Source organism: Notechis scutatus, chromosome 1 (genome assembly GCF_049901735.1).
Source record: "Notechis scutatus isolate UNSWTSFEM ecotype Mainland chromosome 1, rNotScu1.2, whole genome shotgun sequence".
NCBI lineage: Eukaryota > Metazoa > Chordata > Lepidosauria > Squamata > Elapidae > Notechis > Notechis scutatus.
Window position 1 is genome coordinate 265,740,924 of NC_142009.1, and position 25,444 is coordinate 265,766,367.

Sequence of the window (25,444 nt, forward strand, 5' to 3'; positions counted from 1 at the left end):
CCAACATTAAAATAAAAAAGTGTTCAGTCGCTGTAAGAAAAAAAAGACCAATTTCACCTAACAATTGTACTACACTGTTAGAGACCGAAAGCACGTACTTCAACGGACCTCCCGCACTCTACTTACGCGGAAACCATTATCTCGCCTCTTGCACGAGCTCTTCCAAGGGGGAACGGTCTTGCGGAGGCGTGGCCTTCAGAAACCCCGCCCCCAAATGCATTCTTGCGCTTCTGCCTCGTTTAGCCCAGCCCGGCCGGGTTGAGGATCGTGTGATTGGCACGGACTAAAGTTATCCCGGAATAAAGGAAGCACGCATGTGCCATCACACCGGATGTGAACATGCGCACTTGCGCCCCCAGCTTGCTTTACCCGGGAACTCGCTTTGTTAAAAAAAAAAAAAAAAGAGCTGGTAGCCGTGCCGTGCCGTGCCGTGCCGAGCCGTGTTAACTTGTCCGATCCGTTCTGCGGCTTCTGGAGCTGCAGAAAGGGGTAAAGGGGGAAAAAAAGCCTATCTTTCTCATCCTTTCTCTTCCCAATGAAGGGAAGCCTTAGGTTTCCCAGGGCCAATTCATTGAATCAAGCCAAGCCCGTTTCAGTCCCGGGAAGGCTTCCTTGCGAGGGTCAAGCAATAGCCGCTACATGGCTTTTCGTGTCTCCGCTCGTGCGTCTTTGGGGCTCTGATTTTTGATCCTTAAAACAGGGAGGTTGGGCGCGGTGGAGAGCTCGGGGAGCCGGGGAAGCATGGATTTTCGAGGCAAGAAGTACGAGCGGGGCACTAACTGGTCAGATCCCGAGGTAGTGGAGCTTCTGCACCTCTGGGCTGACGAGTCGGTGCAGGCGGAGCTGGAGAGCTGCCTGCGGAACCAGCATGTCTTCAACCGGATCGCCGAAGTGCTGCGCGAGAAGGGCATCCACCGCACCGGCGATCAGTGCCGGGAGAAGATCAAGAAAATGAAGCTCGAGTACCGTCGCATCAAGGACAACAACAAGGCTCCGCGCGGGGGCAGGACGTGGAAGTTCTACGAGGTGATGGACCGCGTCTTGGCCAGCCGTCCTCCGCTCGTCTACAGCGCCAACGGCAACGGCAACGGCAGCTACGTGTTGGCGCAGCAAGGGCTCCCGGGTGGGGTGGTGGAGAGCTACCATCCGCACTTGGGCCCATCTTCGGCGCTGACCTTCCCACCCTCCCAGCCCCCGGAGCAGATGGAGATCAAATGCGAGGAGGTGGATTCAGAGGACCAGTGCTTGATGCCTGAGCCTCTGCCTTCTCTCACTACTTACCAGCCTGGGGGCTCTGCCGAGGAGCACGAGATAGACAGGGCTTTCCTGGAGAGGTCCCAGCCTGACTCACCCATCTCCAGGGTGGAGATCCCCATTGAGACCACTGTCTCCCTCTCAGGTAGGAATGCCAGGTCGATTCAGGGCATCCTGCAGAGCCTCTGTCCTGCTCCTGAAAAAAATGGCTTAGCAGAGGCCGCAATCCCGGGTTCTTTAGAAGCACGCAGGGTGGCGGGAACTCTACAGCTCTTGGATGGGTTTCATTGCCCACAGAGATGCTTGTCATTATGAAAGGTTTCTCCAGGTTTCCTATCTTCTTGCAACCTGGAGTGCTTTTGCCCTGAGGAAAATGGCTGGATCTTTTTGCAGGACCTAACTGGACATCCTGTTAAATGGGTGTTGGGAAGCAGGGGAACAGCACCCATTGTAATCCTCTTTTCCAGAGTCCTGCAATAAAGACTAAAAAAAAGAGAGGAAAACTACTGCCCCGGCCACTAATCTTTCTTTCCTCCCCAATTCTTCTTCCTTAAAAGTTCTACCATTTTTAGGGAACGTTTTTCGCCCCCTTTTCTCTCTTTCAACTGAACACTGGGGAAAAGAGAAATGGGATCACAGTGCAAGAAGTGAAGTTGGTCTGCTAACTGAGCAGTGTCATGCAGAGAGTTGGTTATAGAGTTGATTATTCACCACCATCTATGCTCGGAGAATCCGGGGGCCCTAGGGGAATTTTCATTATTCTGCTAGACAGAGAGTAGCAAGTTGTGAACTCCTTCTGCTGCCAATCTGCTTTACTGTAGAACCTGATTCCTCCCATACAGTTATCCAGTCTGGGTGAAACAAGAAGAATCACTATTTTTCCCTTATTAAAATGGCACCTGCGACACGCAAGAGGTAGACTCCAGTGGATGGAGATGGAGTACAGGCTGAGTGCTCCCCACTACAGTGCTGTCTAAATCTTTCCCAAATTAGCCTATTAAGGGGAGTGAAATGATGAAATAGCAAATGCAACCTTGAAAATAGTCTCTGGTAATGAGTTTTGTGGATGAGTAACTTTATTACTAGAAATATTTTAAGTCTATCCAAAATATTTTAAATAAAACATAACTGAAGCATGCTTGGAAACTGACCTTTGTACTGTGTCCTGTTTGATGTTGAAATGTGATGATGTTGTAGTGATGATGTTTGACTTTTAAACCATGACAAGACAATATTTAAAACAGGTTTAAATGAATCCAGGGCAGAAGTAAATGGCTTTGGATCTTGTAAAGACCAAATAGTTCTGATTACAAGTCAAAAATACCCTGGAGATTTAAACTCCACCAAGCAAATATACAGTACTTAGTAAAACACCTTCAAGTCTTCATAAGCAGTTGCAAAGTGACTTTCTGCTACTGTTCTCTCCATTCATTTTTCCCAGATCCACAAAAACACCTGAACAGAGCAGGCTTTGTCAAAGCAAAAGATACTTTGACTATGGATTGGTGTAGTTCTTTTATTTTTAGGCCAAGAGGAAACAACATTCTTGGGAATTTTCTTTTAGCAAAATCTCAGCATAAGATGATTGATTGGTGATGGAATAATTTAGGAAATGAGCTATTTTTGGTTGAGAGCAAAATACTGGGATTCATAAAAGAAGATGGTTACTTGGCAAATATTATCTTTTTCATCAGTTTTAACCTGTCAGAAGTCATTGGGTCTTAGAATCTTGTAGAAATGACATAGATATTTCAGATAGAATTGTCCATTTGACAGTGTCTTAGGAAATCACCTTTATCCTTCTGAGGTCTTAAAATACTTTTACCCAGGGCTTAGTATATCCCAGGATTCTCTCTATGTTTCTATATAATAGCTTATGATACCAAAGATTTTAATGGAGAAAGCAAACAAATCTCAGTCCTTCAAGTATTTTTTTTTCATACTGGCACTTATATTCTGTTGAAATATATGTGGAAACACAGATTCAGCCAAACATATTAGCTTGTTTAGCAGTAAACAAACTAGCTTTATTAAAATGTTTATAACCTGAACTAGATTGATATATCACAGGATTGTATATATAACTTAAGACATCAAAAACAAAATGCAGACTCATTGCTGTCAGTAAGAACTCATAAATTGAACTGTATACTATAAAATGTTCAAAGGAGCTAGAGCCCCTCTTCCTCATACAATATGCTATTTTTTATATTCAGTCAGATGTATAGAGGGAATGATGGACAGTGTGCTTCTGTGCAGTATATCCAGAGTAACACATTCAGACGTAACTATACATTGGGCTCTGTCCTTCGTTTCAGCAGAAAATGTAAGCTGGAAGAGAAACTTTCATGAAGTAATCTATAGGATGAACTCCACGTGGTGATGGAAGTTATTTAGCTGAAGTGGACGAATTAACTTAGATTTATTTTTAATAAAGCCTTATGAATAAACTGTTACTGGACTCTAATCCTTTACTTGGAACCACTTATAATTATGACTGGAGGTTTGATAAGACTAGGATATCTCTCAACTTTTACATGTAGCCGTTTTGTTTATTGAATTAATGTGGAACTGTACAATAGCCTTGGTCTGAGGAGAAATGCTGGATGGTGGCTAGATTTGCATTATACCCTAAGCCAAAATCAGATCCCCCCCCCCCATCTATAGTTTAGTGTATTCAATAAAGCCAGCTACTGTAAAATATGATATACTTTACAATAAAGTATACTGGGGATTCAGCTGCATTCTTGTGTCTGGGTAACATACATTATCTGCTATATAAAGAAAAATGTCCATTGCTCAATATTCTTTAGTGAAGCAACTCATTTACTCAGTTTGTCAAGAGTCAGATAATTCAAGGAGAACCACAGATAATCATCCAGGCAGCTTTGACCTTTATACACAGAAAAAATTGTTAGGGTTAATTATCTTCAACCTGTTTGCTCTTAGGTTTCAGGGAACCTAATGCAACTTCTACATCCCGGATCCAAAGTTTAGGGGCATGGCCTGGTTTTTCTACTTGGCACCGCTTGAGGAAGAAAAGGAAAGGCCAGCGGTTAAAAGACCCTGTGGATGCCCTGCTGTTGAAGACTTTATCTGCCCAGCGGGAAATGGAGACACGCTTTCTGCAGATGGAGGAACGCCGCCTCCAGCGAGACTTGGAAGTGGAAGAGCGCCGAATCCAACAGGAGCAGCGACGCTTTGAATTGGAACGGGACCATGACTTCCGTATGTTCAAAGTCTTTGCCGAAATGCTGAACGTCTTAAAGCAGGACAATCAGGGCTCTTGCGTAACGGGAGTAGCTCCGAATGTAGACCTTCACCAAGCATTCTCCAGTTCCACAGAAATAGGAGAACAGCTGTCAGAAGAAGCCAAGGACCTCCAGTTAGGGCAAACCAGAATGAATACCGTAACTAAGGGGTTGCTTCCCTGCCACCCTGCTGATTTTCAAAGCAGCCCTTACCTCTCTGTCCGAGCCAATATGGCTGCTGCTTCGGCGTTCTCAAACAAGGTGTACGAGCTCTACTTTGCTGACAAGTATGATGAGGACAAAAACCCCAGTGTGAGTAAAAAGTCTTGTGGTTACTTGTCTCTAAATAAGCTCCATCGCTGCAGGTTTTTAAGAAGAGATTGGGCAACCATTTATCTGGAATGGTATAGAGATTTGGTCCTATTTTTAAGAGACAGAATGACCCTGATACATAATTTACTTGACATGAGCTTCTAAATTTGTTGTGCAGATGATTTACATAGATGGCTAAATGTTTTAAATCAAAAAAGAGCAGTTATGTTCTATTTCACCTCAGGTAGTTTCCCATCCAGACCCAGGCTAGGTTGTGACCTGTTAGCTTAAGTTAGTTGAAAATTGGGGCACCCAAGATTTCTCACTTATAGCTCCCTGTATCTGTCAATATGGTCAGACTTTCTGTGATGTTGAGAATTGTAGCATAGTAGCGCTTGCAGGACCATACATGCCCTGTCTGTAAACAAAATAATTTGCCAGAAATACCTATTTTTATGATGGTTTAGAATTCTTTGTTCCATTTTACCCTTCATTGCTGGTATTACGTTCTTAACACTGATTATAGTGAGTTTTATCCTGCTGCCAAATTTAAAAACTAGGGTCAGTGTAGATTCTATAGAGATTTTAACAGTAGCTCTTAGCTTTTTCTCCAAAGCAACACTTAGTAGAGTTTTCTGCAAATTAACTTTTATTTTACATGCTTAGTACATGACTTAGTATGTGACTTTCAGAGCTGCTTACTGTAAAAACAAAACACTTTGCTCTCATGGTAAACGTTAAAAAAGGGCATCCAAATTGGAGCAGCATTAATACTACCCTTCATCAATAAAATCAGCTATGCTAGCTCTAACCAGCGTAATCATTTTATATTATATAAACCTCAAATAACTACCTTCATTTCAAACTTCATTCAAAATATGAAGTTTTTTATAAAAAAATCAAACTAATTAGATTTTTCTTAGCTGAGAAGTCCATTACAAGAATGCTAATCTTTTAGTTCATTCTCCCATAGCAATCAGTATGCACTGTGTAATATAGCTGAACTGGTGAAGTGATTTGGTTGAGATGCAAACCCTCTCTTAGCCATTAGTTTTAGTTTTTTTTAAAAAAAAATACTGTTGCTCATTTAAATTAGCTTACTGGACTTTTGTGCAAAAAATTAGCATAAACCAATATATCTTTCCTTAGCAAATAGTAGCAATTAAATATATAAAGTACATTTTATTCATGTTAAAGTTACCTGGGTAAAATAGGCGTAGCTAAGCTTTTCTCCCATGAGTAATGAATGAAGGAATTGGTATGTATCTGTCTCTGTGTTTGTGTAGAATGCTAAACTGCAGCCTAGAACTCTGTTGACAGAATATTTATTGGCTCTAGAAATGCTAAAGTTTTATAGAACATAATTTTTGAGGTAGCTAATAGGATAGCAACTATTTCTTGTTTTTAATGAAACATTTATCTGTATTCCCAGGGCATCATCAATTTTTCTGTCAGTGAGAACAAACTCTGCTTTGATCTAATGTCTAAAAAGGTAAGAATATTTTAAATACCCATCATTCTTAAGTAATAGTGATTACCAGGTGATGGCTGTTTATGATGACTTCGCAAAGAAAACAATTTCCCAGACGAGTCACGTAAGACTTATATTTCTATTTTCTATTGTATTACCCGTTTGTATTAGTACTTTTTGACTTTGCTCTCTTCCTGAATAACCATATGCTTCCTCCCTCATTATGGATTGTGGACCTTTGAGAAATCTACTTAGGGAGATTTGTTGCGTCATTAACACATAAATTACAATACCAATCTAGTTTTTATCATCCAGGAACCTCAGACAAATGGTTTCATGCTAAATGAATAAGTTTTTTTAGTCCCTTATTCCTCAACCCAGGTTTTTTGTGGAGTAAGGGGAAGAGGGAAGCAGTAGACAAAACCTGGTATATTGTGATAGGAAGAAAAGCCACTGCTTTCTTTTAAATTGGTGGCAATGTACTTTAAGCACAGTATATGTGTGCATTTTATACATATTTTGTGAAAATTACAAAATAATAGTGCTCTAAATCACTCAATAAAAACATCGTCCTATTTCATACTATTCAAAGTCATGGGTTGTACACTTGCAGTTTCTTAAACAAACAACTCTTGATTGAGTTCATTCAACTAAACCAAAAAGAAAGGAATCACAATGTGCATACCCAACCTCAGTGTGTGTGGTTCATTGGCAAGATAACTTCCAAGCGAAGAAGGAAATTATCAACCTTCATAGCTTTTACTTGCTAATTTCCAGACCATTTCCTGGCAATGTGCTTAATAATTTTGGCCTCTCCTTCTCATTGCTGATAGCTGACCCAAAGTGCCACAAAACTCACCGATCCTTCCTTGCTGCAGTACCCTGATTGGAATGGCCATATGTTGTAAGTAGCCTTGGTCATGAATCTTTACCCTCTTTTGTCAGAAAGTATGAATGTGTGTTTTCCATGATACAGCCTAGAGAGGAATGAATCTATTGCTTGGAAAAACTCTTAAATTGCTTTTGTATCTTCTTCAGTGTGCGAGAAGAAGTGGCTCGATTTTTGACCTATTACAGCAAAGCCTCTGTACCTCTCAAAGCAGAAAATGTAAGTCAACCTAATTTTTGGTTTGTCTGTTTTTTTTTTCTCCCTGCAAGTAACTACCATTATGTGTCAGAAAGTCTTCAGGTACTCCTTGCTTAACAACCAGTCTGTCAGGGTTCCGACTAATGAATAAATGAATGTCATTTAGCAACTGTTCAAAGTTTTGATGGAGCCACCAAAAAGTATTTATAAACCAGATTTGAATTCTGACATCTACCCCCATAGTCATGGGATTGTATTTTGGACATTTGGCAGCTGGCCTGCATTTATGGCCATTTGCAATGTCCTGCGGTCACATGGCTGCGATTTACAGTAAAAATAGTCCATTGTGAACAAGGGGGTTTGCTTAACAACTGTAGTGTTTGCTTAATAAATGTGGCTTTACTTTATGATTGCTGCATTTGCATAAGATTTGCTGCAAAAAGATCTTGTAAAATTGGGTTGGTGATGTGATGACCCACTTAACAACCAACACAATTTATGACCATAATACTGGCCTCAACCACGGTTATAAGTCGAGGACTATGTTAGGAGTGTGTAGAAAGCAAGTGGATGTTACTGGGAAAAGAAGCAACTGAGAAGTTGCAGAATGATGAAGGCAATAGAGATTGTACTTTTGTGTCACAGGTTTTCTAATTTCTCATCCTTGTCCTTCAATTTCTCAGCACATGTATCTATTGTAGCAATGCAAAAAGAAAAGAAATGTTTTTCCCCCTTGGGGTGGACAAGCTTAATGTATTCTTGAGTTAGTTTCTGCCAACCAATTCAACATACACGCACACTTTAAACCCAATAATTCATTAAGGCAGAAGCTCATCTACCCAAGGATAAAATAGCCGGACACAAACTGAGTAATGTGGTATGTTCAGTGCAATGCTGCGAGATGTGTGCATAGTTGTAATTGGGGAAACAAAATAACCACTTCACAAACACATGGCACAACACAGGAGAACAAGCCCATCAGGACAGGATTCAGCATCTGAAAGACAAAGGTCACTTTTTTGAAGACAGCGAATTTCACATTCTGGACAGATAGGACCACTGGGTTGAAAGAGGGGTCAAAGAACCCATCTATGTTAAAATTGAACATCCCTGTTTCAACAGAGGGGGAAGAATACAACACCACCTATCTCCTGTTTACAACAGAGTCCTTTCAGCAGTCCCAAGAAGGTTCCACACCCATTTGTACTCTGATTCAGAGGTGGCTCTAAGGATTCAGATAAACCCTCAAGTGACCTCAACAACTCTCAGAGAGCTCTTGGAGCAGGACGTTGGACTAGATGATCTCTGAGGTCCCTTCTGGCCCTGGATTGCTGTGCTGTTTCAAAGCATCCTCTGAAGCTGCGTTTAGTGCCAGAGTTTGTGGTTCTTTTTCTCTCCCTCCCTCCCTCTATCCATCCGTTCATCCATCCATCCATATCTCATTCACTTTCCCTTCCCTTCCCTTCCCTTCCCCTTCCCTCCCTCTTTCTTTCTTTCTTTCTTTCTTTCTTTCTTTCTTTCTTTCTTTCTTTCTTTCTTTCTTTCTTTCTTTCTTTCTTTCTCTCTCTCTTTCTTTCTTTCTTTCTTTCTTTCTTTCTTTCTCCCTTCCCTCCCTTTCTTTTTCCCATCCCTCCCTCTTTCTTTTGCTTTCTTCCTTTTAAGAGAAAGAGAGAAAAAGAAAGAAAGAGAAAAAGAGAAAGAGCTACCATGCATCTCTATGCTACTCATGGTATATTTTCAGCTGGAACCTCTTTCTACCTTAGTACAATACCCAGATATTTAAAACCATTAAACATCTTGGATTAATCTTGAATATATATTTTTGCATACTTGTACTTAAACAGAAAGAATTTTGTTTTAACACACATGGCTTCAATTCCAAAGCTACTTTTTAAGAAGACCAAATCATGAAATGGAGATTGGAAACATTCTTCTATAACCCCACTTCCTTCTTATGTGGAAGTGAGCCTTTCTACTTTCCATATTATTAGAATTTGCCACTATCTTCAAATAAAGAGTTGCCTTCCAACAACAAAAAACACAAGTTTGCAAACTGCCTGAATAGTAACACAGCACATAATTTTGTATGTTAAATATCAAACCACAAAGTGGAAGAGTGTCATGCCCTTGGTGGAGACTGACTCTGAGGGAGAGGAGGCTGGGGAAGGGCAGAGGCCGGCTGAGCAGTCAGAGGAGGACCAAGGCCCATCCCTATCCATCCTAGGGCACACAGGGAGGAGAGGATCAGGGAAAAACGTGGTCTACTTGGGAGAAGAGGGCCATGATCCTCTTCATGGGTTGCAGGTGTGAGATCTGCATAAGAGTTTGGATCTGCGTGCTAACAAACACTGAAGACAAATTAGTGTTTTATTCCTAGATGAGGTTTATGTTGGTTGGCGTTCTTCCAATGGACTGTACCTTGTTATCTTCCTGAAGTTTGTAATTTATCCTGGTATGTCATTGAACTTTATTCAGTGCAGTTTATTTTTGGTTTTTGCTTTGTTGTCTGCTCTTTGAATTTGAACTGTGTTTCTTTTGTTTGGAATGTTATTTTGAAAATAGTTGAATCTTCAATTGTGAACAATTAAACAGTGAAGCCAAGTCGAAGGCATTAAAGGACCTTTATGTTTTGGTTTTTGTTATATCTTTGATACACTCTGGGTCATCACAAAGAGGGAAAATATTTGTGAGAAATATTTACTGTTTTTTGCTTGTCAAATTTAAAAGTCCATTGGACTCCATAAAGGTTGTGACAGCAATAGACCATGAAGCAGCAACTAGGCAAACTGCTGAATAGTCTGAATTATGCTTTGGAAATTGTGTAATATATGGTCTGAAATTGAACAAATGAATGAGAATTAGCTGCTCTCTACAAAATCAATTCTGAACTTACCGCACTAAGCCTGGCATGAAAAAACAGAGCAACTTACTTGTTTTGAAGAGGAGGATATGGAATAAAGAAAGAAGATTGGCTCCAACAGTTTTAGGAGACTGCATAGTTTTGCTTACCTAGACCGGGGTCAGCAACCTTTTGGACCTCAGGGACCACCAAACTCATAATTTTAAATCCCAGGGACCACTAACTGGTTCTGTGGGCATGGCCTAATTTGTGGGTGTGGCTTGGTGGTCATGTGACTGGCTGGGCATGGCTTGTATGTAAATACTATAAATATTTATATAAATATTGATTTTTTTATTAAAAAAAAGAACAACTTTTACTCAAAATCAGGCAAAGCAGGCAGGCAGATTGAGTTGCTCACAGAATCACAGATTCATTCAGAAATCTATCCATCTGCCATCGGCTAGCTCTGTCACATAAAATTTGCTTGCAAGCAAACTCATAAAATTAAATCACAACACACTATGTATATAAATATTGAAGGTTTTTTTTATAAAAAAAAAGAGCAACTTTTACTCAAAATCAGGCAAAGCAGGCAGGCAGATTGAGTTGCTCATAGAATCATTCAGTGATCTATCTATCTGCCATCGGCTAGCTGAGTCTGTCACATAAAATTTGCTTGCAAGCAAACTCACAAAATTAACTCACAACACACCATGTATGTAAATATTGAATTTTTTATTTAAAAAAAAAACAACTTTTACCCAAAATCAGGCAAAGCAGGCAGGCAGATTGAGTTGCTCACAGAATCATTCAGTGATCTATTTATCTGCTATCAGCTACCTTAGTCTATCACATAAAATTTGCTTGCTGTGAGTCTGCACTGAATAATAGAATCTTCAGTCCTAAGGGAGGTTCGGCTGTGCTTAAAAGCAGAGCCGAAGATCTAAAGATTAGCTAGAAAGGAAGAAATCCAACCATTTCTTACTTCCTAGCTAATCTAAATCTCCTGGCACAGCAGAACAGCTGATGGTCGGAAAAAGGAAAAATAGCAATTTAGCAGGCAAGTTTGCCAGGTAAGGAGATAGTGGGCAGGGAGGGTTCCCACGGGCCATGTGGGCGGCACAGCCTTGTGTTTCTGCGCAGCCTGGATTAATTGCTTTGGGGGTGCTCTGGGGGTGAGATTTCTCTGCGGCCCACCAAAATTTTCTCAAGGCCCACCAGTGAGCCACGGCCCATCGGTTGGCAACCACTGACCTAGACCATTCCCAAGGCAGTAATCAATACTGTATTAACTCCAAATGTTCTTTGGACTAAACATTGAGTCCAGGCACACTGGGTGGCCACAGAATGACCTTTGTCTATCCATGGGTGTACTCTGAAGTGAATCACAAATTCATAGTAGAAAGCTTTATGGGAAAGAAAGGCTATCCTTCAAGTTTATTTATTTGTTTATTTAGCATATTTATATTGCTCTCCATTTACCAACCTAACATCAAGATGGCACTGTGCAATTCTCAGCATCCAGTGGAATACCTGCTCCCCAGTGGTTAAGGGAACCCTAGGAGGGCTGGCAACACTGCCACAGAAGAGTGAAGTTGTCACTCCTTATTTGAGGCTCCTCAACCATATTAAATAAATCAGGATAAGAGAGTCTATGGAGAGTCTCAGTCATCCAGATCATGGTTGTCTCAAAGGTGCTTTTTTCAAAAGGCAACTGGACTTTGTTTTTCCTTGAAGATGTTTCGCTTCTCATCCAAGAAGCTTTTTCAGTTCTGATGTCACTAAGCTTCTTGGATGAGAAGCGAAACATCTTCAAGGAAAAACAGAGTCCAGTTGCCTTTTGAAAAAAGCAGCTTTGGGGTAAGAGGAGTTATGGTAGAGAAGGAAGAGAATGGATAATCCCTGGTGCTAGAAATCTCATTGGAAGAATAGTCTGTCCAGAAATAATATTTGCCTGAATATCTTTTCTCTAGATAATTCTACAGAATGGCTGTGGATCTTTGTTTTCCTCTTTGGCCATGGTTCTGTGTGATCCAGGAGGTAAGTGAGCTGGAGCAATTTAAATTACAAGTTGTTAGATGGCAGAAAAGCAGGATTTTTTGCAGAAAAGAAAAGAAATTGCTTAGGTGTTTCTAGATATTGTGTCTAACATAATTCAGAACACCTGTACTAAATCACTCACATTCATCAGGCTGCATCTGGAGAAGACTTTTGATTAATTAGTTTCTGTGGTTGGTACATCAAACATTTTTTTTACCTGCTTGATTATGACAGTTTATTCCATAAACACTGTTACTGTATGTGATGATACCACAAACTACACAGATACTTATTTACCGTACTTGTATACCGCCAATGATTTATGAGCCAAAAGAAGATGAACTCTGTGGAAAAAGAATATTGGTGTAGGTATACCTCTATATATTATATAATGGGACTCATTTCTTTTCTTTTACTTAGTAAATTCTGCTTTGCTTCTTATGAGACAACATTCATACATTTGACTTAGTATGTGTACTCATCCAAGAATACAGTAGGAAACAACAGCAAAAAACCTCCCACAGAATCCCCATCTTTATAGAGATATTCCCATCTTAAATCTGAATATAGGGCTTCAGAAAATTTAATTCTTTTTGTCTTTATCAATTCAGTTTTTCTTTCCATTTGAATTCTATTCTGCTTTAAATGTTCTCTAGAAGTGATGAGCTAGGAAATCACAAGAGGATTTTTTGTAACGGAGTTAGGGGTTAAATCCCAAAGAAGAAAGGTGTACAGTATATTTTCACGGACTCTGCATTGAGTGCTCACTTCCTTCTCAGGAAGAGATTCTTGGGATAGACCTATTTTTCTCTCTGCTGACATGGCAAGTGATGAATGATCCGTGTTACCTTTTTCACTGGAATCAAAAAGTTTGAGACTGTTCTGTTAGTCCTTTTTCTCATATGTGGCTGCTTGAATTGCCTTAGCATAGCATTCTATAGGCAGCCACCATCTTCCCATCATCTCCAACACTTTTCCAATAAATCCACCTAACTTGTACTTTTCCAGCTGAAAATAAAATTGCTTGCCCTGTCTTAGCTCTTAAAAAACTATTGTTAATTTTACTGAATTCATGAGTAGTTTTTTTAATTTAAAAAAATCCTTTTCCATTCCATTGAGGGATGTATATTCTGTCTTTGAAGTGTGGAAATGACATTAAAACCACCAGAACTTTGACTACAAAATCAAAGTTAACCCTGAAATCAACATATAGATCGAAGTCGCAAAAGTGCTTTTTCAAGAGGCAACTGGATTTTCTGGTTTTTCTTTGAAGACGTTTCGCTTCTCATCCAAGAAGCGAAACTATGAAGAAGTCAACTATGACCTGGATGACTGAGAATCTCCATAGGCATATATATATCAGATGTTATAAATAATAGAACTGATCCTCAGTAATATAAGAAATGTCAGTAGCAGCAGTAGTTTATTGTTTTATTCTTTTTATTACAGAAGCGTTTCTGATTGCTACTCCATTCTATGGAGGAATCATCAAAGATGTGTACCTTTATGGCAAGGTCAACTTGGTTTATGCCTATTTAGATAGCCAGGTAAGGAAGCATATGAACGACTACCCTCTTCTGGAATCTCTTGGCATTCCATTTGGCTTTCTGGTTAGATCACTTGATCATAGGGACAGTAAGCTTGTAACCAGTTGGGTTGGCCCTCACATCGACCAAATGTTCTCTGTAGGGTTGGATTAGCAGAATGTTAATGGTAATGTTGTGTGATATTAAAGTAGACAGGAGAGTAACTTTGGAATTTAAAATAGATCATAGGGACTTGGAGATACAAACATTTGGTGACCTGGATAAGAAGAATGCTTGTGCTTAGATTAGCATTCCAAGATTTTTCATGATTTGCTGAAATATCTATCTTGAAATACAATGCAGATTCCAAGTTCTGTGAATGTCTGAATGATGCCACCTTGGTTAATAATATTCCTTGTTAGTGTTGCATGCAATGGATCCGAAAGCCACTATTCAAGCTCTTGTTTGGTATATTTCAGGTCACTGGCAGCTGCACTCGTCCATTCCAGCTTACAGTGGATAAGCTACGGAAAGCCTTGCAGGATGCCCAATCAGAAGTGAATTTTACGCTCATTCAATTCTTGCTAGATTATTCCAGTGGCCAAGATAGTCTTTCCAGTCTTAACTATTTTTCTAAACCTTGGCTGTGAAGTGCAATATGAGCTCAACTGGAGCAACTTTACTTATTCTGTGTTTCAACCCTTTAGAATGAATAAACCTTTTTTTTTAAGTTATTACCTTCAACCAGTAATTTCCCCCAACCCTGTTTGACTTGGAATGAAATGAAGATCAGAGAGCTACCTACTTAGCCCTCTTGCTAACCTAACTTCCAAATGAAATATGACAAAGAAATTCGCTTTAGCAAAGATTCCCACCATTTGTGTTTCTAACATAATTGTTTTTCCATTAGAAAATGAAAGTAGTTCACTAGAAAGACTTTTTTTTTCCAGTATGGATCATTTGCTTAGAGAATTTTAAATTACCTGCACTATTTTATTATCCTTTCTGCATTTTGTGTTAGTGTGTTTATCAATGAAACATATTTTAATATTCTGTTTTAATAATTATTAAAAAAATTTAATAGGCTAGAATGAAATAGAGACAGTCTGCAGCTCTAAAATACTCATGAGAATTCATCATACCCAGTCAATTTTATTAACTGGGATGGGGCAGGCACCAGGGACATTGGAAAAATGTAGCTTCTAGAAGAGTAGACCTGACCTGATCTTACAGCACATTTTCTTGCACTATTTTTCCAAAGCCCTCCTAAGGAAGGGTGCAGCTACTTTTATTTGAGATTAATTCAGAGGGAGGATTTAAATCCACGAGGATCATGCATAAAAAGAAAATTACCACATTGTAAAATGTACTGATTTAAAGAGTGAAATCAAGCTGCATGTTTCAGCTACTTAATAATAAAAAAGTCAGTTTTTACAATCACCCCCCTGCAGAATAAGTAGGTTTCCTGACAGGCTGTATTTGATATATCAATGTGTTTAGTTCCCATATACACATATACGTGCACTTTTAAATGCTCTTGTTTCTTTTATAGGGTATCAAAGTAAGGGGTTTAATTCTCTTGAATCCACAAAATCCCTTAGGGGATATCTATTCGCTGTCAGAGATGCAGGACTACTTGGAATTTGCAAAAAGGTGCAACACTCTTACATGTTTTAGAGAATCTGATGGGTCAAAATTTGATTATGGTCTGTAGCCTAGTTGAGTTTGATAAACAGGAAGAATAGAATTAATGATTGTAACATTGCATTCACAGATAACCTCAAGGGTTTTATGTGGATTTTGAACAGTATGGAAAAGGAAACAGGCCTGTTTAATTAGTATGGTGCACCTGCCATGAAGTGAAAAATTTGGCACCATCTTGAAACATCCACCTCAGTAGGAGTAGAGCCACTGAAGAGCATTATCTACAGTGTGTGTCAGAGACAGAGACAGAGACAGAGACAGAGACAGAGACAGAGACAGAGAGAGAGAGAGAGGGGGGCTAAAAATGAAGTAAAAAAGTGCTAGAAGGGGGCAACAAATAAGAATTCAAGGAAGAAAGAGATACTCAGTTGTCAGACAACGACAAGGGTGAAGGAACTATAGTCATGGAGGCAGGGAATTCTAATTTCCTTCCATTTCATTAATTTCATTACATTTCTTCCCTGTAAGCTTTTATTGGGAGAGTTAAGCCAGACTCTAATCAGTGGGCTTGCTTTGTGTATCAAAGCATTTATGGGAAGATTGTAGTATCTGTTGAGATTGTGTCCTAATTTCTAGCAATGAGTGTGTTCCTGATTGACTGATGCTTGAACTCCATTCTTATTCTCAAACGTTCTTAGAATCATGGATGTTCTTTTCTAGTCAATCATTATAGTGACTGTCCATGAAAGAATGCAAACTTCTTGCCTATTTCATGAGAGCAAGTCATTTTCCTTCCAACTGCTGAAGTCCTCTCTTTTCCTCTGTTGTAGACATGAGCTGCATGTGATTGTTGATGAGATCTATATGCTGTCGGTTTTTGATGACTCTGCCACATTTCACAGTGTACTGGAAATGGACAGGTAAAGTCTGCTTTACAGCTTCACTCATCTAGTAGCAAAGGTCACCAATGCTAGCAAATCATTATAGAGTTAGAAGCCTTATGCATTTAATAAAATAAATAAATAATGCAATCTGTGAATGATAGGGATGGCCTTCCAGCTCAGAAGTGGAAATTGTTTTTTTGAAGTAAAATATTCTATATTCCTTAAATGAGAACAGGAGTTTTTTGTGTGTTTCTGCATCGGCATATCTTGTGGCTTCAGAAGGTGTCTTTGTAATCTAAATTTTTCCTCATTTTAGAAAGCGCTACTGAGAAAATAGCTCTTTCTCTTCCCACTTTATATGGTTCTCACATTTTTGTAGCAGCCACAATTGGCTCATCTCAGAAGCTAAGCATGGTCAACTCTGATTAATATTTTGATGAGGGACACCCAATTGTCTGGGAAGAAGGCAATGGCAAACAAATTCTGTAATGTGGTTAAGAAAATTGTATGGAGGTAAAGAAGTTGAGCTCCCTTTTATTTCCTGAAACACACTTGGGAAAACACACCTTTAAGGAAGGAAGGAAGGAAGGAAGGAAGGAAGGGAAGGAAGGAAGGAAGGAAGGAAGGAAGGAAGGAAGGAAGGAAGGAAGGAAGGAAGGAAGGAAGGAAGGAAGGAAGAAAGGAGATCTTGGGCCCTTTTTGGGGGAAGGGGGTTGGACTGCTAGCTTCAGTAGATGGAACTTATGAAACTGCTCTTGATGAATGGATCAAGTAATGGAAAAATGTAATCATTTGTATATTGACATAGCCCTGACAGAAACTTTCTCTTCGAAGCTTCTGCTTTCACTTCCAGTAAAAGAGGGGAGGGGGAGATATTGTTGACCTTGAAAAGTTCAATTTCTCTACTTTTTCCGTATTCACAAAATTAACAGGTGATTCATTTGGCCCTATGGGACAACATTTCTATTAACAATATTGATAGTTATTAATTATGTTCTTTGTTGTTTTGGAATTCTGGGTTGATGGTCCTAATTTAATGGACCTTTCCTAATTTAATGCCTTGAGGTGTGCTTTACTATAACTCCCATGACTCCAAATAAGGTGACTTTATCTCTGGAAATTTTGGGAGTAGTAGTCAAATGTATTTAGAAAGCACCAGAATGGAAAAGGTTGATCAAGAAGTCTCAATTATTAATTGAAAATATTCATATAAGTATTCTTCTTACATACAGATTGCCTGATCCACAAAGGACCCATGTGTTGTGGGGGATTAGTAAGGTAAGTTTTATTCTATTTTTTAGGTGATACGCCCTTAAATTCCTGGACTATGAATGTTGGTTGAATCAAAATATTTACAATCCTTATATGATGGAAGCTGGATTGCTAATTCTTCTCTTCATTTACAGGATTTTGCTATGTCTGGAATCCGATTTGGTGTCTTGTACACACTAAACCAAGATGTTATCAAAGCTGTGTCTTGTTTTAATTACTTTCATGGTATCTGTGGGCCTATCCAATACCAAATTGCCCAGCTACTCCGAGACAGAGGTGAGTAACCTGGGATCATCTATATTCATTGCTCCTTTTGAGGAGAGACTTTTCCTACACATGTTCCTATTTTTTAATTTATAACTATATATCTGTCATATAATTTTGAGTTGTATCCTAGAATTTCAGGAAGTATATTGAAGGTGCTTGCCAATTTGATAAATTTGGGGTTTTTAAAAAAATTCACATTGCATCAGGACTCACTACCTGATTTGGTTGTCACCTGCTCAAAGCCCCACTCCTTTACCCTCAAATTAACTTCTATTGACTTCACCCCATTCCTAAGAGGTCTGTAAGGGGTGGGCATAAGCGCATAATCGTGCCTACCATCCCTGTCCTATTGTCCCCAATTATTAGTTCCTATTTCTTATATTTAAATTTATGTTTATTCTTATTTCTATTGTATTGTAAACTTTTGACAAAATAAAGGAAAATAAATAAATAAATAAATAAATAAATAAATAAATAAATAAATAAATAAATAAATAAATAAATAAATAAATAAATAAATAAATAAATAATAAATGGATCATGCTCATGTTGTCCCCCTTCACTTAAACCCATGTTTGTTCACACTCAAGCACATAAAGTATATAGCCTTGGAAATTCTTGACCATTGTTTTCGCTATGGCCTAATTTAGGTGACAAATGATGTCTACAAATGAATTATCACAGATCAAATGCAACAGGTGGAATATGAATATTGCCTTATTTTACATAAAGGGCAGTATTCTCGATGGAGTCCATCCATCCATTGATCTATCAGGCTTTTAGAAATTAAGCAGTAATACATTTTTGTGTCTTTGCTAAGTATCTTTCTACTCTTGGCTAGACTGGATCAACCAAGTATACTTACGCACCAACCATGAGAGACTGAAAGCTGCACACACCTTTGTGACAGATGAACTCAAGACCCTTGGTGTTCCCTTCCTCAACCGCAGTGCGGGTTTTTTTGTATGGATTGACTTCCGAAAGGTCAGTGGCCTTTAGATGCCCTGTATCTATTTGCCAGTGGAAAAATAAATGGTTCTTTTTACAAATAGGGTGTGAAGGTAACTGGTCTTATCTATTGGTTATATCTAGAATTTTAGATTCCACTTAGTTTATCTTGACAAAAAAAGGAGAAAAATGTCTTTATAATCTAGTTTGATTGGTCTTTATGGGAAACAGAATGAGTAAATTGTATAGACCAGAAATTTTCTTTCTGGTCTCAAGAAAGGACTGACAGAAATCAAGTCAATATCTTAAAAAAAAATTAAAAATGGGAAAAACTAGTAGTAGCTGAAATACACATATTTAAAAATGTGGGATTTAAGTATCTGACACATTTGGAGAGCCCCAAGTTTGGGATGGCTGAAATATACTCATCAATGTGAGTGTGTTTTATGTGTACATGCATTACATACATATTTGCATATTTGCAAAAAGAGAAAAATGCTTCTCTTTTTTTGTTGCTGTTTGGATAAGAGGTTTTCCTTTTTTGTTTGGTTCTCAGTCTGCCCTTATTCTCTAGGGCAGAGATAGGGAATCTGTGGTCTCCAAAGACTGCTGAACTACAGACCTCATCATCTCTCATTATTGGCTGGGGCTGCTAGGAGTTACAATTATGCCACATCTGATGATGCAGGTCATCTACCCATCCTGCGTGGGTTAAATTTTCTGCAGTTTGAAAGAGAATGATGCAATTACTTCTTATAGGATTAAAATATTGGCTCTTTTACTCATTTACTCTCTTCTTAACTGATTCCAGTATTTAAAAAAAAGAACATTAGAAGAGGAGATGCTATTGTGGAGACGCTTCCTGGACAAAAAGGTTTTACTCTCTCCTGGTATCTTTTTTGAGTGCAATGAGCCTGGCTGGTTCCGCATCATCTTTGCTGACAACATCAATCGACTGAGGCTTGGTTAGTGCTGTCCTCATCTATATTGTATCCAAAATTAGCCCAATAGGTGATCCAACTTCTACCACATAAGATAGGATGTTGCAGTCCTGGGCAAATGGAATTAACAATCAAATGCTAGATAGAATTAGATGTGCACACAACTGATGGACAGTATTCAACTTGGTTGGCCAAAGAATGGTATACCATTCTTTCCCCCTTAGTTTTTACCATCTTAGCTCTTCTTTGCATTCTGGTTTTATTGTCTTTATTTTTTAAAATAATGGAAGACAGATGGACATCCAGAGAAGTAGGAGTAAGTGACCCTCAAGTTATGGACACTTCTTTGGGAAATAATAAGTCCTATTTTGTTTAGCTGGTTTGAACACATTTTGAAACACTTAAGTGAACAGGAAGGTCCTGGAATGGTTAATTTGTAAGTATATACTAGAAAAGAGATAGTTGGTGGCTGGTATAGATTTTCAGGGAATCCAGTGTAAGTTCATTGTCTGGGTTATCGATTTAGCTCGAAGGAAAAAATCTGATGGTGGCTATGTTTTTATTCTTATTAAAGTATTCTCAAATATCTGCATCCAACTTTTATTTCATCCTATCTATTTCCCTTACTTCCCACCACCCACCACCCATTTTTCCAGGGATGCAGAGAATCTGTGAAGTAATAGAAGAACAAGAACGTGAAATCCTGAATGGAGACAAAGATCCATTGTGTCTGTCTGAATCAGAAGGCACAGTAGACAGCACAGATGAAGTGATCTGTGTGTCTCACCACCAGGAACCAACTTCCTCCGGGAATTCCACTCTTGGTGATCTAATAGGTCTCCTTCAGCAACAAATGCGCTCATCTGATTGGTTGCAGAAAAATACAGTGGAGCAGTTTGCACAAGAGAAACCAGAAGTCTATGAAGTTTTCAGCAAGTTAGTGGAGAAAAAATAGGGAGCGTTGGTGTGTTCTTCCAGAGGCTATCCATCAATTTTGTCTTTTAAATTACTTATATTTGTTTCTATCTACTAGGAAACCATTTATTTCTTTTTTAGCCTTCTCATTATTATGATGGGTAGGGCTCAAATAGCAAGGGGTTGGCATTTCTGCAGTCTCTAACCTCTGTATTATCTTTTTGTTTTTAAAGAGTAGACTTGTCTCTTTAATAGTTTCATATTTTTCTGAAGTTTTTTTTTTTCAGCTGAAGAGAAGATTACTTTCAAAGAATTGTCATGTCTTTAACTGAAACCCAGAACACAGCTAACTTGGATCTAAATCACACATTTTGCAAAGTACTTTAAAAAAATAGAGGCAGACTTAAATGTATTTTTACACAGGTAAAGAAAGTCATGTATGGATCTCATTTGTACCATTGTGAGAAGATTTATTAATGAAGTTGAGGATTCTCAAGGCCAGAGGAGATGTCACATTTCCTGTCTCTTCACTCTGTTGAAGGGATCAGGAGGAGACCCTATAGTCATCCCCTCCCTGTAGTTCTTCGCCTGTCAGACATGAATTGTTATGGCTGACATTAATTAACTACAATGAATTGTATGAAATACTGTCTTTTAACTAGGATTTAAAGTGTAGTTAAGCATGTTTTTCAGTGGGGAGTGTGCATACTTTGTCTTCTTGGGGGAAAAAAGGCCGCTGAGATCAAGAAGGCATGAAAGCGATGTAGAAATATCACCAGAAGGGCCAGGGCAAAAAGCACTTTTTTAGTTAAAAATACGTATGTATGTTTAACAAATTATTTTATGGAGTTGGTTGGTTATAAAAACAAAAAGCAAAATAAGTATCACATCAGCAAAAATCATTAACTTTCTGCTGAATGGTGGCAAAGTATTGCAAGACTCAGAAGTTGCGGAAATGGATCTTAGCACATACACATGGGCTACAAATACCACATCTAATTTAAAGCAAGTATGCAGAAGCTGTGGCCTTCCGAGCTTGGGTGCCCCTTCCAAAATTGTAAATAATGGTAAATTAAAGCATTCACACACAAAAGAGAAATGGGACATGAGGTTCTGAATGCATTCAGGATTATTAGCAGGCTGATATTGTTACATCTACATTAATCTGGAAACCTTCCGAGTCAACGCAAAACCTTAAATTTTCTAATAGTTTAAAGCATTCCACCTTGAGATTACTATGTTCTAAGTCTGTTTCTTTTTATAGCTTGGCTTCATATCTGAAATAAAAAAAAAATCCATTAGTCTCTCATCAGTCCTGAAACTAAACAACATCAGTTCACACTTAGAGAGAAATGCTGTTCTATAATAAATTTTGCTATAAATTGATAGTTTAAAAGTTCTATGGTAGGATTGTCATGTGAATAGGTAAAAATCCTAATTTAGATAGCTGCGTTGTAGAAAAGTGGAAAATGTACCAACACATGAAAAGAAGTGGACCTTAAATAAGAATTTGCAAATTAATACTTAACTGAAGAATGCTGGTTGTTTCTTAAATTGTTTTTAGAATAAATTAAGATGATTTTTATCCAACAGGAGGAAGAGAAAAAGAAAATAATCTAAGATTCATTTGTTTGGCTTAGCACTTTGATAGTAGATGACAATGATGATGGGTCAGTGTGCCTTATCTGGATTGTTTCATACATTTTTAAAATTTCTTTCCTAAAAATAATTAAAAAAAAGAAATTGCTATCTGTTTTTCAACGTGTAATTGAGTTCACATTCTGAAAGCTTTTGTAAACTGCAGGTTTGATATGAAGGTCATGTTCAGATGACTTTCTGAGAATCACTTATCTGGGACTATGAATTTAGCTAGATCTAGTCCAAACTGGATCAGGGCTGGTTTGTTTCCATTCTTCCTTCCCCAGCCAACAAATCCTTCTCAACCCATTTTCCCACAGCTTTCTAAGGGATTTGGTAACCTATTCCACTCAGCCTTTTGTATATCCTGCTTCTGTGACAGCAGAACATCTAAGAACAGAATTTCACACTTTTCAGGGAGATGAATGAACCAGATTTTTTTTTCTTCTTCCGATACTGTTCCTCTACTCCCTTCACTTAAGCTCTTTCCAGCCAGATAGAATCCTTTCTTTTCAGATGCACTCTTATTACCTCTTCTTCCATAACATCCATCAATCCCAGCAATGATCTCCAAGCAATGATCTCTTCTCAACAATCATGTAATTCAGTCCCAAAGTTCTCCCCAGCATGAACACTCTTCATGTTTTTCTTTCACCACAATGCAACTTCCAAGGAATTTGCTTTTTATTGCTGGGTACTCTGAATCCTCCAGAATGTTCTGACCATCATTACCAGCCCATTTTTTAATTCATCATTATTATAACTGTCTTTTCCAGTATTATCTGCTCTCTCTTGACATCTCCAAAGTTCTCGATTCATACCCTTCCACTTCCCAAACTCTCTTGTCTATTTTTTTCTCCTCCACTGCTCTTTCCTTATATAATTGCTCTGTTCACTGCTTCTCCATCCCTGACCTCAAGCATAGTATATAGATTAATCACCTGCTAGTTAGCAATCCCCTGAATTTTTCCATAGTAGTAAAACATGCTTTGCAGGCAGATTGATTGAACTTTATCATGTTGGGTTGCACATTTGAACAGAGAGTTATTTATTACGGCCATAACCAAAAAAGTTCATTATGGGTACAGGCTGTTTTTGACAAAACAATAAAGATATAATATCTCCCTAGTTTATAAGGTCCAGATTTTTTTTCAGTAGGTTTTGTTTTTCAAAACCTTTTTGGGTCCTAAGCTGCAGGGAACATTTATTCATAGTAAAGGACATGAGCAAAACAAAGCGTAACAATCCCATGCTGTAGGAAGCAATTGCTATTTTTAGCTGTTCTGTATATTCCCTGCTGTTCCTCAGCAGATTCTGAATGTGCAGGTTCTGAATGCACGCATGACAGCTAGCCACGACCTCCTCATGACCTTTATTTTCTTCTTCTGAACAAGATGCAGAATATGTGTGATGAGTTCAAGATGGATACTGTGACTAGCTGTGCTAACAAACATTTCTTCATTGTTTCCTACTTAGAATATATTGCATCAAAACAATGCCAAGTCCATGAAAGTATTCACAAGGTTTTCTAGAGAAGTATTGGCAGGGAATCGAATCCGACCATTTAAATTGTAATTTTTAGAAAACAAAAACATTGAGTATTTCACTCTCATTGGTATTTGATGATGCTGGGTCAAAGGTATAGAATGGTTGCTAACTGTGACTTGGTGGCCCTTACAAGTAAAATACTTGCATATTATATAAAATTAACATTGCACACGGCCCCCTGCACCCATTTTTGGCCGAGGCGGCCTGCAGCACTTTGCTGACCAAAATGGGGCATGATGCAGCAGGAAGCCATCCAGGCCAAAAACAGGGTGTGGGGGACTGCACGTGTCCCCCTGTGGCCCCTTTTGGCTGCCAGAGGCACCACAGGCCCGTCCTTTGCTATTTCCAAGCCGGCCCCGTGGGCCAGATTTAAGCACCCCACGGGCTGGATCCGGCTCATGGGCCTTGAGTTTGCCATCCCTGCCTTACATGGTTGCTGCTGCTGCTATTGGGGGAGGGGGGGGTTTCAAGGAATAAAGGAATCTCCTTTTGCTCCTGCTTCACTCCCCACCAAGCTTGGATATTGGTTTTCTACCAAGAAATACAGTTACTGGCTCCAATTAAGAGAAGCAAGTTAGACCCAAGTCAAGTAGATCCATCCAAGGATTGACGTTGGAAGTAGTGGCCATGCTCTCCAGCAATCACAGAGGATCAGGACAACGCAATAAAGGGGAAAGCAGCAATGAGATGAGAAAAAAAAGGTCTATGGGTAGAGGTAATATCAGTCTCAGGGAAGGCATTCATAAGTTGATATTCCCTGACCCCCATCCACCACTTCCCCCCCAAAAATGACTGTTTGTTAATCTTCTGTTCCTTCATCAGCTAAAGAAGCTGAATAGCCATGGAGACACAGAATCTTGGGGATGGAAGGGAGAGTTGATCTCAAAGCAGGCTTTAAACGATCTTGCTTCACCATGTCTTTGTGCCAGGCTGGAATCAAAATGGAGTCTCTATTGTGAAGACCTTCCCTCAATAAACAATAAGCAATTCATCTCAGACTCAAGATGAAGATGGTGTGGAAATGACCATAAATTCAATGGATCCTTCAAAGGAATGGTTTGAAAATACACTGCTCAAAAAAATAAAGGGAACACAAAAATAAGACATCCTAGATCTGAATGAATGAAATATTCTTATTAAATACTTTGTTCATTACATAGTTGAATGTGCTGACAACAAAATCACACAAAAATTATCAATGGAAATCAAATTTAGCAACCCATGGAGGTCTGGATTTGGAGTTACACTCAAAATTAAAGTGGAAAAAAACACTACAGGCTGATCCAACTTTGATGTAATGTCCTTAAAACAAGTCAAAATGAGGCTCAGTAGTGTGTGTGGCCTCCACGTGCCTGTGTGACCTCCCTACAATGCCTGGGCATGCTCCTGATGAGGTGGCAGATGGTCTCCTGAGGGATCTCCTCTCTCACCTGGACTAAAGCATCCCCCAACTCCTGGACAGTCTGTGGTGCAACATGGCGTTGGTGGATGGAGCGAGACATGATGTCCCAAATGTACTCAATTGGATTCAGGTCTGGGGAACAGGCGGGCCAGTCCATAGCATCAATGCCTTCGTCTTGCAGGTACTGCTGACACACTCCAGC

At 39.0% G+C, this 25,444-nt stretch overlaps 1 protein-coding gene across 2 annotated transcripts; it reads left to right on the top strand.

Moving 5' to 3' along the window:
- The first annotated feature begins 328 nt into the window (after positions 1-328).
- LOC113410221 (1-aminocyclopropane-1-carboxylate synthase-like protein 1) lies at positions 329-22,401 on the top strand. Of its 2 annotated transcripts, none has more exons than XM_087951264.1 (16): positions 329-1,399; positions 4,204-4,817; positions 6,250-6,309; positions 7,122-7,192; positions 7,327-7,396; positions 12,191-12,257; positions 13,707-13,804; positions 14,263-14,340; positions 15,336-15,436; positions 16,258-16,347; positions 17,544-17,589; positions 17,718-17,859; positions 18,692-18,834; positions 19,610-19,763; positions 20,396-20,703; positions 20,942-22,401. In XM_087951264.1, exons 1-15 carry the CDS (start codon positions 742-744, stop codon positions 20,692-20,694), a joined length of 2,691 nt encoding a protein of 896 aa, XP_087807390.1. In that variant the 5' UTR covers positions 329-741; the 3' UTR covers positions 20,695-20,703; positions 20,942-22,401. The 2 variants fall into 2 exon arrangements, with proteins under 2 accessions (XP_087807390.1, XP_087807391.1); XM_087951265.1 differs by having other exon boundaries at positions 330-1,399; positions 20,396-20,675; positions 20,942-22,260.
- The last annotated feature ends 3,043 nt before the right edge of the window (positions 22,402-25,444 follow it).